This window comes from Furipterus horrens, unplaced genomic scaffold (assembly GCF_987537825.1).
Source record: "Furipterus horrens unplaced genomic scaffold, mFurHor1.1.pri manual_scaffold_5, whole genome shotgun sequence".
In the NCBI taxonomy this organism is placed as follows: domain Eukaryota; kingdom Metazoa; phylum Chordata; class Mammalia; order Chiroptera; family Furipteridae; genus Furipterus; species Furipterus horrens.
This window is the reverse complement of record NW_028327175.1, coordinates 45,239,584-45,258,917: the sequence shown is the minus strand read 5'-3', so window position 1 is coordinate 45,258,917 and position 19,334 is coordinate 45,239,584. Positions and strand designations below refer to the sequence as shown.

Below are 19,334 nucleotides of genomic sequence, written 5' to 3'. Positions count from 1 at the left end.
ATTTTCTGCCCTAGCATTCTCATTGGTAAAAATATTCCAATATCCAAATGGCTTAGTGATCATATTGGGAAATTACTCATCATGAAAAATTATTAAAAAATACAAATATACAAAAATATTATAAGCTCCCTGAATGAACTGCTGTGAAAATATATATTATAAAAAGATTTAATTTACAGCCATTTCTTTTCATAATATAGTCACTAACAGATGAACTGGCTGCATTAAAAATTTACTTACAAATCAACTGTTTAGATTTCAAAATGTATTTCCATGTTATAAAAAGAGATTAGGTTCCATCCCCTTAGTAAAATACTCCCTTCATAAATGCTCAAAAAAGACATTTGTGAAGAGAGGTAATTAAAGATATAAATCACTTTGCATTTGGTTTTAATTTGTTAACCAAATAATACCACTTGGGGGGCGGGGGATGAGAAGAAACAGACATTTAGAAAGGCAGAAATTCTGAGAAACTCAGATGCTAAGGCTATAACTAGGCAGTAGGCAAAAATACCCAAAGCACAAATTGTTCTCTTGTACTGCAAATATGAGTACCCATCAAAATATTATATCTCATGAGAGTTCTGATTATGCTAGAGAAGTAAGGATTCTAAAGAAATTTTCAACCAATGTTACCAGGTCAACAAATCACTTAAGACTTTTAGTTAGTGTCTCTTCAATCCAAATGGGAAGAGTAATTATGGAAAGAAAGAATTCTTTAAATTCCAGTTTGTTTCTGGTTAATCATAGCTCAATGATCTCAACCCCAGGATATTACAATCACATACCCTGCTTAAGACAAAACAAAAAAACTATGCTGGGGCCTCTTGCCCGACAATCTGGGTTAATTGGTCTGCAATGAGGCCTGGCATAGATATATTTATTTTAATTTCCCAGGTAGTTCCTAGTTCTAATGTGTAGTCAACGTAGAAAATCTCACTTACCTATTACTAGTCAAAATTCTTACAGGCTAAATTATATGTTCTTTGCATACTAATTTCTTATTTTTATAAAGAATAAATCGAATTTATACTCCACCCTCTATCTAAAAAATGATGACTAGTATAAATGTTTAAACATGTTAGTGTTTTTCCTTCCACATTTAACATTTTCCATTTATGTATACCGATGATCCAACTTAATGATACTCTTTGACCAATACCCTAAAGTGTACAGATGTTCCTTGATTCATGATGGGGTTATGTCCCAATAAACCTACTGTAAGTTGAAAATAATGTAAGATGAAAATGCATTTAATAAATACCCTACTGACTTAGACTACTTTAAATGTGCTCAGAACATTTACATTAGCTTTCAGTTGGGAAATTATCTTGAGTTTCATCTCAAGAGTATTTGTCTTCTTCTCACCAAAAGAAGGAGACACATATGGGTGTTTTGTAGACATGATAGGATGCAAAAACACAAAACACAATATCTAAAAAATGCTGGCAACATAGTACATGGTAGAGGATCAGTTATTTCATCTGACTAGGAGCTGCAGCTGGGCTGCCACTGCCTAACATTACAAGAGTATTATACTGCACATCCCTAGCCAGGGAAAGGATCAAAATTCAAAATTCGAAGTACAGTTTCCACTGAATGAGTATCACTTTCACATCATTGTAAAACTGAAAAACCATAAGTTGAAACACTGTTAAGTCAGGGACCAACTGTACTGTGTTTTTTTGGATATTGTGTTCTGAGCACATTTAAGGCTAAGCTATGAAGTTCGGTAGGTGTATTAAAAGCATTTTTGTCTTACTATATTTTCAGTTAATGACAGGTTTATCAGGACGTAACCCCACTGTAAGTTCAATAGTATATGTACATAAACACTATGTCCCTACATGCTTAGAGCTGTCTAGAAGAATTTTCATCAAATTGTTGACTGTAGGTTTTCCCTGCGCATCAAGGCTTGTAAAAATTTTTAGTTTTCCCTGCATTTTCAGTATTTTAAAATACGCATATAATTTAATAAAGAGTATCTTTAAAGTTTAATTTTAAGACACTAAAGCTTTCATTTTGAAATTTTAAAGTAAGTGAATACTTTTAGGTAAAACCAGAGAAGCTGGCAAATGTATTTAGAAAAGTTTGTGTTTTTCATCCCTCAGACATACATAACGAGTTATTTCCACAATTTTCTTTTTCAAATTTAAAACAATAGTTTAATTATTTATAACAACAGAAAGGATTCTGACAATATTTAATATACTTACACAGACTCTGCATCCTTTTCCTTTTTAATTATTCCTGGCAAACCAAAAGTCTTTCTTTTCCTTGGTTTTATACCTTAAAATAAATATGTATTAAAAAATGTGTATTGTTACAGAAACATAAATGTTCCTGATAAATGTTTAATTTATGAATACATCTTGTATGTTGACATACAATTTGCTCATAACTGTCAATAAATATGGATGAAAGCAATAAATTAAATTATTGCTAAGCCCTAATATTTAAATCTGCGTTATAGTCTGTTTAGACTTACATTAATATAACACAGCCTATTATTCACCAAAAGGTTTTAGAACATTCACTCAATCCATGAAATTCTCTTTTCCTCTGTAAGTATTCTCCAAGTCACATCAGGCAAAACAAGCATTTGCAGATATCTTAAAACTTCCAAGAAAGTACGCTATTCACTATATTAGATTTTATTATAAATACAGGTCAAACCATGTTTCCTGCTTGGAGGGTCCGCAAAATATAAATATGTTGCTTTAAATAAGAAGATGACACAACAGATCCATTAATAGTATAACAAACATGGAAAACTTTTAACATGGCATTCATGTTATCTCTAATACAAACAATGTTATAAGTGGATTCTACCATAAATAAGCAAATATTTAAATTTTGCCTAATATGACAGTCCTTCCTCCTCCTCTTGCATGACAAATTAATTTCTAAAGGTCAGTCATGCTATTAAATTGTTGATGGAATTCCGCACTTAAAGCTTAGCTGCTTACTCTTTGAGAACTAGAGTATACCTAACCAAACTTCTCATCTTATAGATGAAGAAACTCAAGGGTAGTTTTGTTCCTGTGTTTTTTAAATCAGTGTTATATAACTAGTAACCACTATAAGCCAGAATTAGAATTTCAGTGTCTTAGAATAATGTACTTTCAAGCAAAACAAACTCCCTAAACCATACAATTGTACAGCACATTATAACATTTAAAAAATCAAATAGTTTTAGTCTTACAGAGTATGTATTATTTACTGTCTACATTTTATAATAAAGAAAGCTGAAGTATAGAGAATTTAAATCATTATTGCTCTCAAAGAGCTAGTAACTAAGTACAAGAAGCCTAGGCCCCAGAGCTCTCACTACTCCAACAATAACCTTACACATGACAGCAAACCATTTCTCTAAATTCTTACACAGGTCATAGAAAAATTAGAAGTTTGTTTTCAAATTATATCCAGCTGATCACAGAGCAAGTTATATAAAATATGACAAAAATAGTAGCCATTTCTTGGGTGTCACACTATGAAAAAATCAGTTTAAATAGTGTGTGGACCCTTTCTCAAGTCAAATCATCACCCATTCTAAATGATGGTAATATTAACATCAATGCGTACCTCATTAATTACTGAATACATTACCTACTACTGAACAAGCACTATACATTAATGTGCATTGATGAGTTTCATATTTATGACATTAGAATGTTTAAGAATGGTGTCAATGGAGAAAACAATCTACGTTTATTTGAAAACAAACACATGTATATTTAATATTTTAAAATATATATTCTAACCAGTAATATTCCTTTCAGCTAACCTGTTTATTTATCAAGTAAAGATGAGAATCTGTTGGCCTTCAAACCATATTCAGATATTTTACATCATTTCATCTACATGCTGACCCCAATGGATAGCAGCCCTTCTTTTATTTGTTCAACAAACAGAAGATATTAGCTAGCTGCCACACATTACAACTGGTCAACTTACCTTCAACTGCACTAGCAGGGTCACATTCTTCAAATTCAATAAGGCCTAAAAAATATATATGTATATATATAAATTGCTAGTTAAAAAATAAAATCTGTTAGGAAACAATTAAAGCAAACCCCATTATAATAAAGTTGACCCTTAAACAACATGGGTTTGAACTGTGCAGGTCTACTTATAAGTGGATTTTTCCCCAATAAATACCTATACTGTTTTTGATCCACAGTTGGGAGTTTGCAGATGCTAAGGGAAGACTATATGCATTGATCTATACCATTTTATACAGGGGCTTGAGCATCCATAGATTTTGGTATCCTTGGGGGTCAAGGAACCAATCCCCCATGGATAATACCAAGAGACAACTTAAGTTTTGGGGGAGTAAAGTTATATACAGATCTTCAACTATGTGAGGATCAACCCCCCCCAACCCCCCATTGTTCAAGGGTCAACTGTATCTTTTGAAATGTTCTGAAATGTGTGTCCAGTGTCATGTGATAGTGTTAATTAAAACATCAGTAAGAAATTTAAAAATCAATCCTAACAGTGAAAAAAACTGAAACTAGCCTATTATTACAATCACAAATTACTGAAAGCCCTTTATATACGAGGTCTGTCCAGAAAAAGTCCAGCCATTGTTAATATAACAAAAATCGTTTGCGTGACATCAATGTAACCTGGCAGCCAAGGAGAGTGGACTGGAATACACATGCGTGAGCAATGATGACTTCACAGTACTAGTCAGTGGGGGCAGTAGACACCATTGAGTGAGCATGTGTACTGTGTAGCCATCGCATTCAAAATGACTGAGTAGAGCAACGAATCTACATCAATATTTGTGTTGAGCTTGAACATTCCTCTGCAGAAACTGTTCAGATGAGTCAGAAGCCTTTCAGAGATGATGCAGTGAGTGCAGCGCAAATAGAAGTGTGGCACAAACGCATCAAAGACGGTCGGGAATCTGTTGAAAGTGATCCACATTCTGAAAGGCCTGCAACAAGCAGATATCTAAGAATGTTGAACATGTACGGGCTGCAATCAACAAAGATCAGCGACTGACAGTGTGAGAACTAAAAGCTGATCTGGGGATTCCAAAACCACTTACTGTGTCTGAGATTTTGATACAGGACCTTGGCATGAAATGTGTATGGCAAAATTTTTTCCGTGGCTTCTGTTACCAGAGCAGAAGGAACAACAGTTGCAGTTGCTAATGAATGACTTGATTCAAACCACTACCTACGAACCAGATTTCCTCAAGGTGGTCATAATTGGAGACAAATCATGTGTCTACAGCTATGATCTGGAAATGAAGGCCCAGTCTTCCCAATGGAAGTCACCTGGTTCTCAATGCCCGATGAAGGCGCAGCAAAGTTGCAGCAAGATCAAGACCATGTTAACTGTGTTTTTTGATTGGGAAGGTGTTGTCCATCATGAGTACGCCCCTCCAGGTCAAACAATTAATAAGGACCACTGCCTCAATGTTCTTCGTTGGTTGAGAGATGCTATACAATCAAAATGGCCGCAGCTATGGGCTACTGATGAACGGTGCCTTCATCACTAAAACGCGCCCATTCATGTATCATGTATTGTGCCATTTTTTTGTGAAACAGCAAATCACTCAGTTGACTCAGCCCCCCTACAGCCCAGATTTGGCGCCCTGTGACTTCTGGCATTTCCCAAACCTAAAATCACCTTTGAAAGATAAGAGATTTCAGACTGTCAATGAGATTTAGGTAAATATGACGGGGCAGCTGATGGTGATTCCAACAAAGGATTTTAGGTGTTCTGAATAGTGGAAGAGATGCTGGGAGAACTGTTTGAGGTCCCAAGGTGCCTACTTTGAAGAGGACTGAGGCATCATTGTCCTATGTACAATGTTTCTTGTATCTTAGATCTTCTTCAGTAAATGTCTCTTTTTCATAGTACATGGCTGGATACTTTCTGAACAGATGTAAAAATATATCTAGAAAGACTTTTACAAGTCTTTAGCAAATACAGTATATATTCTTTTAAGATTTTTAGATACCTTCATACATGTGAAAATAGTAAAGGCACACCTTAACACTATAAAATTAATCCCTTTAAAGAAAATTCTACGCCCCTACCTTAAAACCTTTCTCCTATACCAGACATAACCTTGATGGCTTTTCTTTTTATCTTTTCTAAACATCCCCTTATAATCCATTTGAAATATGAAAATGTCCAATAAAAATAAACTATTCAAAATGACATTTTAAAGTATAAAATGCCAAATCCTTTCAAATTGTAAAATATATATTTAAAATTTTTAAATGAGTACGATCCACATATCAGCTTTTCTATAAAAAATCAGAATACTAACAGCTTGTGGTATAATAAAACTAAATTTAAAATACCCTTTAAAAAATATATTAAATCATGCATGAAAAAAGTTTTCCTTTCAAATGGCATATGCTCCGCATGGCAAAGCTTTGCGTGCCTGGCTCAGTGCCAGTTGATGGCTCAGTGGAATATCACATTCTGACCTTCCCCGCAGCATGTCACTTCTGAACTGTTTCACAAGTAGAAAGTTTATTCATCACCTCCCTCAAATGCTGTCCACTGCCCATGATTCTACTATTTAATCATAAGACAAGTTACTGTTCTTGACAATACCAAAGCCAGAGTGAGAGTCAAAAAGAATAGTTTGCTACGACTGGAATTTCAACTCTTTTAGGCTCAATTAATTCTGTTGTCAAAATAAGTAACTGCTCTTAGCGCTTAGATTTTATACTGGGCCAAAAGGGCAATTTAGTTTGTATAAAAGTAAGACTATTTTGGCTCTGTCCCCTGATGCTCTCTTACACATGATCTAAAAATGACATCATGAGTTCAATTAAAGGCAGAAGAAATTAAAGGCAGACTTCCAAGAGACCAATGATCTAAAGCAAAACAATTCTTACATATGATGTTTTAATCATCAGATAGGAATAAATTACTGCTATCAAAAAAAAGAAAAGAAAGAAAAAAAAAAGAGTTAACAGCCAAAAGAATTCATTCTAATCTAATTTGGATCAAAATTTTTAAGGAATGTTATAGTAGGAAAGACAATTTATTTAATAGTAATCTTTAATCACCACAAGTATTTTGCGAAATGATGTACAGAATAAAAAATGTGAAATATTTAATTAATAGTTCCCATTGTTTTGGAATCAATTCTAAATCTCAGACCATCAACAGGGCAAATTTGTGACTCTGTCTAGTTAAAATAAGCCTCAAAACTCAAATAATAAATCTGGGCTACTCAAATGAAGCATGTTCCTGAATGTGCCCAAGTAAAACCACAGAACACTTGGTTCTAATTAGAAGCCAAAGCAAAAGATACAAACATGCCCAGACCACCAAAGCCTAACAAAAAGAATGATAGCGAGGGCCATAGAAGAGGCAGAGGGGCAGGAGGGAGGAAGGAAAGATGGGTTTGGCTCAGAACAATGAGAGTCAATGACACATTCTCCAGCATGCTCCTGGGTCTGTGGAATGCAACACAGCCACATTCCTGCATGCCTGGGATGACAAACCAGGCAAGCTGATGTGAAAAAGGGCATCAAACTCCAGCTTGTGGTGATCTGCAAAGAGCATGGAGGCCCAAATTCTGGTTTTACCATGTGTTTGCTGGCTGATTACCTTGGACTAGTTACTTACTCTTTCAGAACCTAAGTTGTATCATTTTTATAGATGATATGAGGGATAACAATAATACACTTTGTCATAGTTGTTTTCTCTTTCTCTCTACACATACATATATACACACACAGTATTTTTTTTTTCACTTGTCAAATCACTTACAAGTTGCAACATCAATGCCACTTCACTTCAAGAGTATTTATTTTAATAAAGGGCTTGAGGAAAAAATTCCTTCAATCCAATGGCCCCAAATTCCAACTTCTGCATCAGAATCACCAGGAGGGCTCGTTCAACCAAAAACTGCTGGGCCCCACCCTCCAAGTATCCTATTTGGAAGGTACAGGATGGTGCTCAAGAATTTGCATTTTTAACAAATTCCCAGGTGATGCCCACAGTCCTGGGATTACACTTTTAAAAACTATAGACCTTGTGAACCCCTGAGTGCATTGCTCAATATTCAGTTAAGTCTAGAGAGTGCTTCTCCAATTTTACTATGCATATAAGCTGCCTGGGAATTATTAAAATGCAGATTCTGATTCAGTAGGGCTGGGGTAGGGTCTGAAATTCTACACTTACAATAAGCATCCAGTGATGTAATGCTCCAGGTTCTCAACAATGGCTGCGTATTACAAGCAGATGAGGAATTTTAAAATACTGTGGTACCAGGGACCCAACCTAGACCAATGAAGTCAGTATTTCTGGGATAGTACAACACCTGTACATTTTTTTTTTTAAGAAAGAAAAGAGAAATGAAAAGGGAAAAAATTTCTATAAATGGTTCTTATATGTACTCAAGGCTTGAGAACCAGTGATGAGACAAACTTAGGAACCATGGTCTTAAAACAAAGATCAGAATTATAACCATGGAATTTCAGTCACTAAAAACGTCCAAATTTTCATCTATTTCTCCAAAGACAGAATCTTAGCATTGAAATATAATCTCCTCCTACATCAAAATCTGACAACGCCTCCACACCCCCAGACTGAGTCATATTTTCACCATGTAATCCTGATAAAACCTTGGGTAATTATACCCAGCTCACTATAATCTCTCTTCTCTGATGACTTACCCCTTCTTCAGAAATGGCACAGAAGCCATGAATATACTGCATGACCTAGTAAGAACTGACTGGACCAGAAAAATTACCTGACTGAAGATTACTTGAACCAGATTCTTTCTTCCAGAAATTTGGAAAGGGACAGAAACCTGGGTTAATTCTGAGCTGCGGATGCCATTAAGAAAAAGTAAAACTATCTAGAAATTACTGGGAGGTCACCTTATGTCATGTTAACTGGAAAAGCAAAGAAAGCCATTCTGTAAAATAATAATAATAATAATAATAATAGTAATGCCACAGAAATGCAGAGATCAAATAAAGAAAAAATGATACCTAGTGTGCCTACAGGTTTGGGTTTTTCTTTCTGCAGCCTGGCTACATTTCTGATTTTGGATACCTCAGTTTCTTTCCATTAAGTTTCCTTTTAAGCCATAATAAAGAAGGAAACTCTGCTACTTATGATAATGTGGATGGAACTTGAGGAAATTCTGCTAAGTGAAATAAGTCAGAGAAAGACAAAGACTGCATGATCTTAATTATATGTGGAATATAAAAAAACTCATCGAGAGAACAGGTTGGTGGTTGCCAGAAGAGGGGAGTGAGGAGTGAGCAAAATGGGTAAGGGTGGTCAAAGGCACAAACTTTTAGCCATAAGGTTAAGAAGTCCTAGAGATGTAATACACAGCATGGTGATACACTTAACAATATTGTACTGTACATTTGAAAGCTAAGAAAGTAGTTCTTAAAAACTGTTATCACAAGAAAAAAAAAAACAACTGTGTGTGGAGATGGATATTAACTAAACTTATTTTGGCATTCATTGCACAATATGTAAATATATCAAATCATTATCAACAAGGGATGCAAGATGGTGGAAGAGTAAGTGGAATCTATGCTAACCTCCTCCCAGGACCATCTGGAATTACAACTAAATTGTGGAGAAATCAACCTGAATAACCAACTGAACACTTGCTGGAAAGAAGCCCTATAACCATGGACAGACAGAAGAAACCACTTCACCACAACAAGACTGAGAGGGAGTGTGTAGACACATGAGGGCTTGCTGGGCTCCTATGGGTGGTAAGAAGTTCTGCTGGGGTATTTCAGCTGCTGGGGGTACCTCCTGAGAAGTCTGGGGTATACATCCCAAGCTGACCTCCCCAGCCTACAGCACCAGAGCCAGAAAGGAACCCAGGTAACATCCAGCTGTGAAAATCAGCAGGGTTTCTGTCCACCAGGGAGAGATGGCTAGAGACTCAGAGAACTTCCTAAAGGGTGAAGGCACAAAATTTCATTTGCAGCCACTTACCCTGGGCTCCAGCAGGGGGAGGCTCCAGCAGAGGGAGGGCAGAGTGAACTAGAGACGCCTGAGGAGAGTCTGGGGTTGGTGGCTCTGGGGAGAGAACTGAGGGAGCAGCCACCAGGATCCCTGTGCTGAGTCATTCCCCATACTGCAGGAGCCATCCTTCTCAGACATCAGCCTGAGGGGAAGCAAGAGCCCACCTGAGGAATTACTCTGCCCCACCCTTTGTTCTTAAGGCAGAATGCTGATTACAGCTTGATTACTTTAACAACTGATCAGTTTAGTGGCTGATTAGTTTAACAATTAAGGTGGAAAATACAAAGCAGCAGTCCAAATAAAAAGACAAAAGAAACAGACCCCAAATGAGAGAATCAGAGAATTCTCCAGTAGAAGACTAGGTGAAATAGAGGCAAGCAGTTTATCACAGTGAGAGTTTAGTATAAGGATACTCAAAAGCATGAAAAAGACATAAAAACCATAAAAAGAACAGTCAAAAATAAAGTATGCAATATCTGAAATAAATAATACACTGGAAGGAATATGCAGGTTAGATGAATCAAAGATTTAGAAGACAAGGTAGTGAAAAAAACACCCAGGCACAGCAGCAAAAAGAAAAAAAATTATGAAAGTGAGGAAGGCTTAAGAAATAAGGTGGAAAACATGAAGCATAACAACATCCACATCATGGGAATACTGGAAGGAGAAGAGAGCGAGCAAGGGATTGAGAATCTATTTGAAGAAATGACCTAAAAATTGCCTAATCTGGTAAAGGAAAAAGATGCACAAATCCAGGAAGCTCAGAGTCCCAAACAAGCTGGACCTAAAGAGACCTACACCAAGACACATCATAATTAAAATGACAAGGCTTAAAAACAAGGAGAGAATCCTAAAAGCCACAGAAGAAAAGCAGGCAGTTACCTACAAGGGAGCACCAATTAGACTGCCATCTGATTACTCACCAGAAACATTTCAGACCAGAAGGGAGTGGTATGAAATATTCAAGGTGATGAAAAGCAAGGACCTACAACTAAGGCTACGTTACCCAGCAAGGCTATCATTTAAAATTGAAGGGGAATTAAGGAGCTTCCCAAACAAGGAAAAGCTAAAGGAGTTTGTTAACACCAAACCAGTACTGCAACAAACATTAAATGTCTTACTTTAAGAAGAAAAAGAGGAAAACAGTCTAACAATAAAATGGCACTACATACATTTCTATTGATAATCACCTTAAATGTAAGTGGCTTATATGCTCCAACCAAAAGACATAGGGTAGCTGAATGAACAAGAAAAGAAGACCCATATATATGCTGCCTCCAAGAGACCCATTTCAGATTAAAAAAAAAAAAAAAAATACATGCAGATTTTAAGTAAAAAGATGGAAAAAGATATTTCATGCAAATGAAAAATTAAAGAGCTGGAGTAGCAGTACTTATATCTGACAAAATAAGACTTTAAAACCAAGGCTATAGTAAGAAATAAAGGAGGACACTACATAATAATAAAGGGAACAATCCAACAAGAGGATATAACCCTAGTAAACATATATGCACCAAACACAGGTGCACCTAAGTACAAAACGCAAATCATGATGGACATAAAGGGAGAGATCAACAGAAATAGTCATAGTCGGGGATTTTAACACCCCATTGACTTCCAGGCAGATCTACCAGGCAGAAAATCAACAAGGAGACACTGGCCTTAAACGACACAATAGAGCAAATGAATTTAATTGATATCTTATGAGCATTTCACCCCAAAGCAACAGAATATACATACTTTTTTAAAAAAAATTATTTATTTGTGAGTTTATTTATTTATTTTTAGAGAGAGGGGAAAGGAGAAAGAGAGGGAGAGAAACATCACTGAGTGGTTGCCTCTTACTCGTACCCCCAACTCGGGACCTGATGTGCAACCTAGTCATGTGCCCTAACTGGGAATCGAACCAGCGACACTTGGCTCGCAGGCCGACACTCAAGTCACTGAGTCATAGCCGACAGGGCTTTACATACCTTCAAGTGCACATGGAACGTTTTCTAGGATGGACCACATGTTAGGACACAAAACAAGTCTCAATAAATATAAGACTGAAATCATATCAAGCAGCTTCTCTGACCACAATGCTATGAAATTAGAAATCAATCACATAAAGAACACTGAAAAACACACAAAGACATGGAAGCTAAATAACATGCTGTTAAACAATGAATGGGTCAACAATGAGATCAAGGAAGAAATGAAAAGATACCTTGAAACAAATGAAAATGAGGACACCACAACCCAAAATCTGTGGGACACTAGGAAAGGAATCCTACGAGGGAAATTCACAGAATTACAGGTCTATCTCAAAAAAACATGAAAAAGCTCAAATAAACAATCTAACTTCACACTTAAAGGAACCTGAAAAAGAATAACAAACAAAGCCCAAAGTGAGTAGAAGGAAGGAAATAATAAATATCAGAGCAGAAATAAATGAAACAGAGTCTAAAAAAACAATACAAAAGATCAATGAATCCAAGAGCTGGTTCACTGAAAAGATAAACAAGACTGACAATACTTTAACCAGAGTCATAAAGAAAAAAAGAGAAAGGACCCAAATAAATAAAATCAGAAATGAAAGAGGAGACATAACAACTGACTCCAAAGAAATACAAAGGATGGTAAGAAAATACTATGAACAACTAACTGTATGCCAACAGACTGAACAACCTGCATGAAATGGGTAAATTCCTAGAAACATACAATCTCCCAAAACTAAATCAGGAAGAATCAGAATCTGAATATACAGATTGCACATAGTGAAATTGAAGCAGTAACTGAAAAACTCCCAATAAACAAAAGCCCTGGACCAGATGGCTTCACAGGTGAATTTTACCAAACATTCCAAGAAGAACTAACTAACACCTCTTCTTTCCAAACTATTTCATAAAATTCAAGAGGAGGGAAGGCTCCCAAACTCATTTTCTGAGGCCAGCATTATCCTAATGCCAAAACCACAAAAAGACACTACAAAGTAAGAAAATTATAGGCCAGTATCTCTGATGTATATAGAGGCTAAAATCCTCAACAAAAATATTAGCAAACCAAATACAGCAATGCATCAAGAAGATCATCCACCATGATCAAGTGGGATTTATGCTGGGCATGCAAAGCTGGTACAAAATTTGCAAATCAATAAATGTGATTCACATATGAACAAAATAAAGGATAAAAACCACAGTATCATATCAACAGATGCAGAAAAAGCATTTGATAAATCCAGCACCCATTTATGATAAAAATTCTCAGCAAAGTGGAAATAGAGGGAACATACCTAAAGATAATAAAAGCCATATGTGACAAACCCACTGCCAGCATCATACTCAATGGGCAAAAACTAAAAGCATTCCTCTTAAGATCAGGAACAAGACAGGGATGTCCACTTTGACCTCTCTTATTCAACATAGTATTGGAAGTCCTAGCCACAGCAATCAGACAGGAAGAAGTAAAAGGCATCCACATTGAAAAGGAAGTAGTAAAACTGTCTTTATGTACAGGACATGATTCTGTACACAGAGAACCCCAAAGATTCCACCAAATTACCAGAATTGATAAAACAAATTCAGCAAGTAGAATACAAAGTTAATATTCAGAAATCAGTTGCATTTTTATATGTCAATAATGAAATAACAGAAATTAAGAAAACAATCCCATTCACAATTGGTTAGATTTCTAACCAAGGATGTAAAAGACCAGTACTCAGAAAATTATAAGACACTGAAAAAAGAAACTGAAGAAGATACAAGTAAGTGGAAGCACATACTGTGTTCATAGGTAGGAAGAATTAATATCATTAAAATACCCATGTTACCCAAAGCAATCTATAAATTTAATGCAATTCCTATCAAGATCCCAACAACATATTTCACAGAACTATAATAGAACAAATACATCAGAAATTTATATGAACCACAAAAAGCCCCAAAGAGCAACAGTGATCCTGAGAAAGAACAAATTTGGAGGAATCATGCTACCTAATATTAAACTGTATTATAAGGCCACAGTAATCAAAACAGCATGATACTTGCATAAAAACAGACACACAGATCAATGGAACAGAATAGAGCCCAGAAATAAACTCACACCTTTAGAGTCAATTAATATTCGACAGAGGAAGTGAGCCCATACAATGGGCTAAAGATAGTTTATTCAATAAATGGTGTTGGGAAAACTGGACAGGTATGTGCCGAAAAATGAAACTAGACCACCTTTTTACACCACACACAAGAATAAATTCAAAATGGATCAAAGACTTAAATGTTAGAACAGAGACCATAAAAATCCTAGAAGAAAATACAGACAGCAAAATCTCGGACACTGCCTGTAGCAATTTTTTATTGGATGTATCTCCCCAGGCAAGAAAAACAAAAGAAAAAAGAAACAAATGGACTACATCCAACTAAAAACTTTTTCCACAGTGAAGGAAATCATCAACAAAATAAAAAGGCAATCCACAGAATGGGCGAATATATTCACTGATACATCTGATAAGAGGTTAATATCCAAAATATACAAAGTACTTACAAAATTCAACACCAAAAAAACAACCCCATTAATAAATGGGCACAGGACCTGAATAGACACTTCTCCAAAGAGGACTATGAAGAGATGCTCGACATCACTAATCATCAGAGAAATGCAAATTAAAACTACAATGAGATATCACCTCACATCTGTCAGAATGGCTATCATCAATAAATCAATAAACAGCAAGTGCTGGAGAGTCTGTGGAGAAAGGGAAATCCTTTTGCACTGTTGGTGGGAATGCAGACTGGTGCAGCCACTATAGAAAGCAGTATGGAGATGCCTCAAAAAATAAAAAAATGAATCTGCTTTTCTACCCAGCAATTGCACTCTGGGAATATATTCAAAGGAACCCAAAACACTAATTCAAAAGAACATAAAAGCACCCCTATGTTCACTGCAGCATTATTTACAATTGCCAAGATATGGAAGCAACCCAAGTGTCCATCAGTAGATGAGTGGATAAAACGACTATGGGATATTTACACAATGGAATACTACTTGGCTGTAAAAAAGAAGACCATTTTACCTTTTGCAACAGTATGGATGGGCCTGGAGAACATTATGCTAAGTGAAATAAGCTAGTCAGAGAAAGACAAATACCACATGATTTCACACATATGTGGAATCTAATGAACAAACTGAACTAATCAAGGAAAATAAGAGACAGACTCATAGATGCAGAGCAGAATAACAGCTAGTTGGGGGGGCAGGGGTGCTTAGAGGGTGGAGGGGTTGAGCCAAAAGGAAAAAGGACTCACGGACATGGACAACAGTGCAGGGATCGCTTGGGGAAAGGGGGAGTCTAGGGGACTAAAAGGTAATGTAAAAAATACAATGAAGATTAATTTTTTAAAAAAGCACATGTAAATGGCCATATTAAAGGGATCACTATGAAGAATAGGCAGCACCACATAAAAATTCTTAAGATATCGTTAGTGAAAAAGGTAAAAAGCAAAATGATATCTAGGCTATGTTTACTACTTGCAAATATCATATATATATATATGGACAAAAAGTGGAAGGCAAAACAGAAAAATGAACACAATTTGCACTATTGGGTGATGGAATTATTTGCTTCTGTGAGTGTGCTTATGTTTATACAACAAATAGTTTTGAAATATAAAAAAATAAATTTAAGACCATGTAAAAAAGAACTAGTACATTATATGTCGATTATATCTAATGAAAAAGTAATGACGAAAATGTTACTGCATATAATAAGTAGTATAAAATAGTCTCAATGAATAGAAAAATATTTAGTGCTCTCAAAGTATTTGATTGACACAGGATAATTGAAGACAAAGTTAGAGGTTATATCTTTCAACAGATAACTGATTTAGAAAGCAGTCATTTTCAGCACAAGAGAAACAGGTTAACTTTTAGGTTTATAAAGATTTTAAAGAACTGAACCTCTTTTTAAAATGCGTATTCCATAGGACTAAAAGTAATTTAGGAAGGAATTCATCCACCAGAAGGGGCCCTTACAAAACAGGAGAAATAAAATGTTAACAGCAATCAATAATATACAAATTGAAGGTCAGAATACATCTTACAAAGCAAAATTCTGTAAGTCTGTAAATTCCATACACTCACATTTAAAATTTTGACTTATTTTTCTGAGAAACACAAAATTTTCATCATTGCATTGGCTTACAAGACTCATTTGTTCAAGTGTCCATAGCTAAACAAATATACCGGGGTCTGTTCAGAAAGTACCCAGCCATGTAATATGAAAAAGAGACATCTATTGAAGATAAAAGATATGAGAAATATTGTACATGACAATGCTGCCTCAGTTCCTTTCAAAGTAGGCACCTTGGGACCTACTTTAGGTTCATTGGTAACGGTTTGAATCAAGTCATTAGCAACTGCAGCACGATGTTCCTTCTGCTCTGGTAACAGAAGCCACAAAACAAATTTTGCCACGACACACTTTATGCCAAGATCCTGTGTCAAAATCTCGGACACAGTAGTTTTTGGAATCCCTAGATCAGCTTCTAGTTCTCCCACTATCAGTCACCGATCTTTGTTGATTGCAGCTCATACACAGTCAACATTCACAGATGTTCTGCTTGTTGCAGGCCTTCCAGAATGTGGATCACTTTCCAGAGATTCCTGACCATCTCTGAAGCATTTGTGCCACACTTTTATTTGCGCTGCACTCACTGCATCGTCCCTGAAAGCTTTCTGAAATCATCTGAGCAGTTTCCGCGGAGGAATGTTCAAGCTCAACACAAATATTGATGCAAATTTGTTGCTCTACTTGCTCAGTTATTTTGAATGTGATGGCCACTCAATACACATGGTCACTCAATGGCATCTACCTCTCCGCCCCCACTGACTAGTACAGTGAAGTCATCACTGTTCAGGCATGTGCGTTCCAGTCTACTCTCCTTGGCTGGCTGACAGGTTATGTTGATGTCACGCAAATTGTTCTGGTTATAGTAACAATGGCTGGACTTTTTCTGGACAAATCTATATAAAAGAGCTGTAACTAGTCACCCACAGTAAGTCAACTAAAGAAGTATCCTTTCACTCAACCCCACACCCATCCTCATTTTTTTTTAGTTCTAGGATCACTTTTTGTGCAAGTCAATCACAATATCAACAGACATACCGAAACAGTCTAGGAAAGCCCACGTCATCACCATTCTTGGACTCCAGCTCACCATTTAGCTATAGAAATTTTCTACATGTCTTTGTATATCTTGGGACCAGTATATTTAAATTTATAAAAAACCAATATCCATTATTAGCTACCTATTAATCAGGAATAGATTTTTAAAACTAACATTTATGTATTAAGTACTCAATAAGTGTAACATTATCTCAATATAAACCTCACAAACCCATGAGGTAGATATTATTAGCCCAACTGGTCTCAGTGCTAGTAAAGAGTGTCCTACAAGCTACAAGGCTAAGTACTATGCTGTGCCACAAATAAGAAAATTGAAATTTTTATTGAAGTAATTGTAGATTCACACAGAATTGTACACTTTGCCTGGTTTCCTGTAACATTTTGCAAGACTACAATATAATGTCGCAAATAAGATACTGATAGTCTACCAATCTTGTTCAGATTTCTGTCTAAGCCAATTTTTTTTGTTTGCTTGCTTACTTACTTATTTACTTATTTTAGTTTTTAAAGAGAGGGGAAAGGAGAAAGAGAGGGAGAGAAACATCACTGTGTGGTTGCCTCTCACTTGCGCCCCCAACTGGGGACCTGACGTGCACCCTAGTCGTGTACCCTGCCTGGGAACTGAACCAGCGACACTTGTGTCTAAGCCATTTTTAACCAGGCAATACATCTTTAATTTATGAACACTTTTAAATGCTCTCCATAAAATTCAATTTGTTCCCTAATTGTTTTTATCTCTCTTAATTGATTTTTATTTATAATTTAAATTCTTTTCAAGGAATTTTAGGGTTTCTCATCATTTTGTAGTTATATATCTCAATATCCTATTCCCTCTCTCTATGTAAACTTAGTTCTATTGTAATTGCTCCAAAACATGAGCAATGGGGTCAAGAATCCGAGCATAATCCCAGCTCTGCCATGTACTAGTTTAAGCAAATCATTTAACCTCTCAACATTTCCCTTATCTGAAAGATGGGAATAACAGCACCTACCTTTCAAGAGCTGTTGAAGATCAAAGTTTGCCTGCAAAGTGGTTAGCACAGTACATAGCACAGAGTTAAGTGCTCACTAAACCTTAACTATAATTTACGATTCCTTCACCAAGACTTTTCAAAGAGTAAATCCATCCATTCCAATGCCCTTAATATGCTAACCTTACCATTACATGCCCATCTGTTCGTTCACTCAATAAAAATGTTACTGTTCACACATAAAGAAAACAAACGGATGAATCAAATAGATAACTTTTCTTCACAAGTACACAATTATTACAATTTAAGGTAGATAGCAACAAAGCCAAAAAGAAATACTGTTAAAGTTCTCTGGCACTTTTGATGGCAGAAATAATATATGACCTGACTCTTAAAGAATTCATTCATTAGACAAATAAATTGGAAGACATGGGGTAGGAAAGGAGTGGCATATAACATTTGCTCGAGTAAGGACATGAGGCAACTAAGGTACCAAAAGGAAAGGAGGCGCTTGTACAGGAAACTGTAAACAGTTTAGGCTGGCTACACTGAAGGTATCTGTAAAAAGAATAATGAAAAACAAAACTAAAGACTAGTCAAGGCCTGATCCTGAAAGGCTTTGAATCCAAGTCCAGAGTCTAAATTTCATTCTGTCTACAATGAAAAGTCAGAGATTTATGAGTAGTACAATTATGTTCATAATTGTATAGTCAAAACATGAATGTGCTACAACATGTAAAATGGATTGCTGTGCTAGTACTTAAAAACCTGCTGCTGCAATTAATCAGGTTGATAGAGGAAGTATGGAAAGGTCTGGAAGGAAAAACTACTATCATAATTGAATCACTATGATTTGAAACTTAATGAATTGTAGAAGGAAGTCAAGATGCTTTAGGTTTTAAGCCTTAGTTCTATGAACTAAATAAAAATGGTTCCCAGACTTCTCCACAAATCACTTATCTATTTTCTTGAATTCCAAACCATACTTTAACTTCTTTACTGGACTGAATTGATTTTACCTGTGAAACAAATTGTCTTACAAGAACGTGGTAGAGTAACTAATGAATAGATTGAAGAAATTTGTATGATGAGCAGGGGAAGGGAATGAGTTACTTATTACATCTGACATATCATAACACTTATTAAAATAAGATTCAGAATACTGGTAAATATTTGTTCATAAGATAGGAACCAGGATTCCTATA

General features: G+C 35.8%; 1 protein-coding gene across 1 annotated transcript in view; it reads right to left on the bottom strand.

Moving 5' to 3' along the window:
- The window catches only part of FCHO2 (FCH and mu domain containing endocytic adaptor 2), a 111,175-nt gene that overhangs the window by 39,717 nt on the left and 52,124 nt on the right, over positions 1-19,334 (bottom strand). Inside the window, exons 9-10 of the mRNA XM_090276373.1 lie at positions 3,958-4,002; positions 2,217-2,289 (exon numbers count right to left, since the gene is read on the bottom strand). Coding sequence (XP_090132499.1) covers positions 2,217-2,289; positions 3,958-4,002 — 118 coding nt within the window. The remainder of the gene's footprint in view (positions 1-2,216; positions 2,290-3,957; positions 4,003-19,334) is intronic.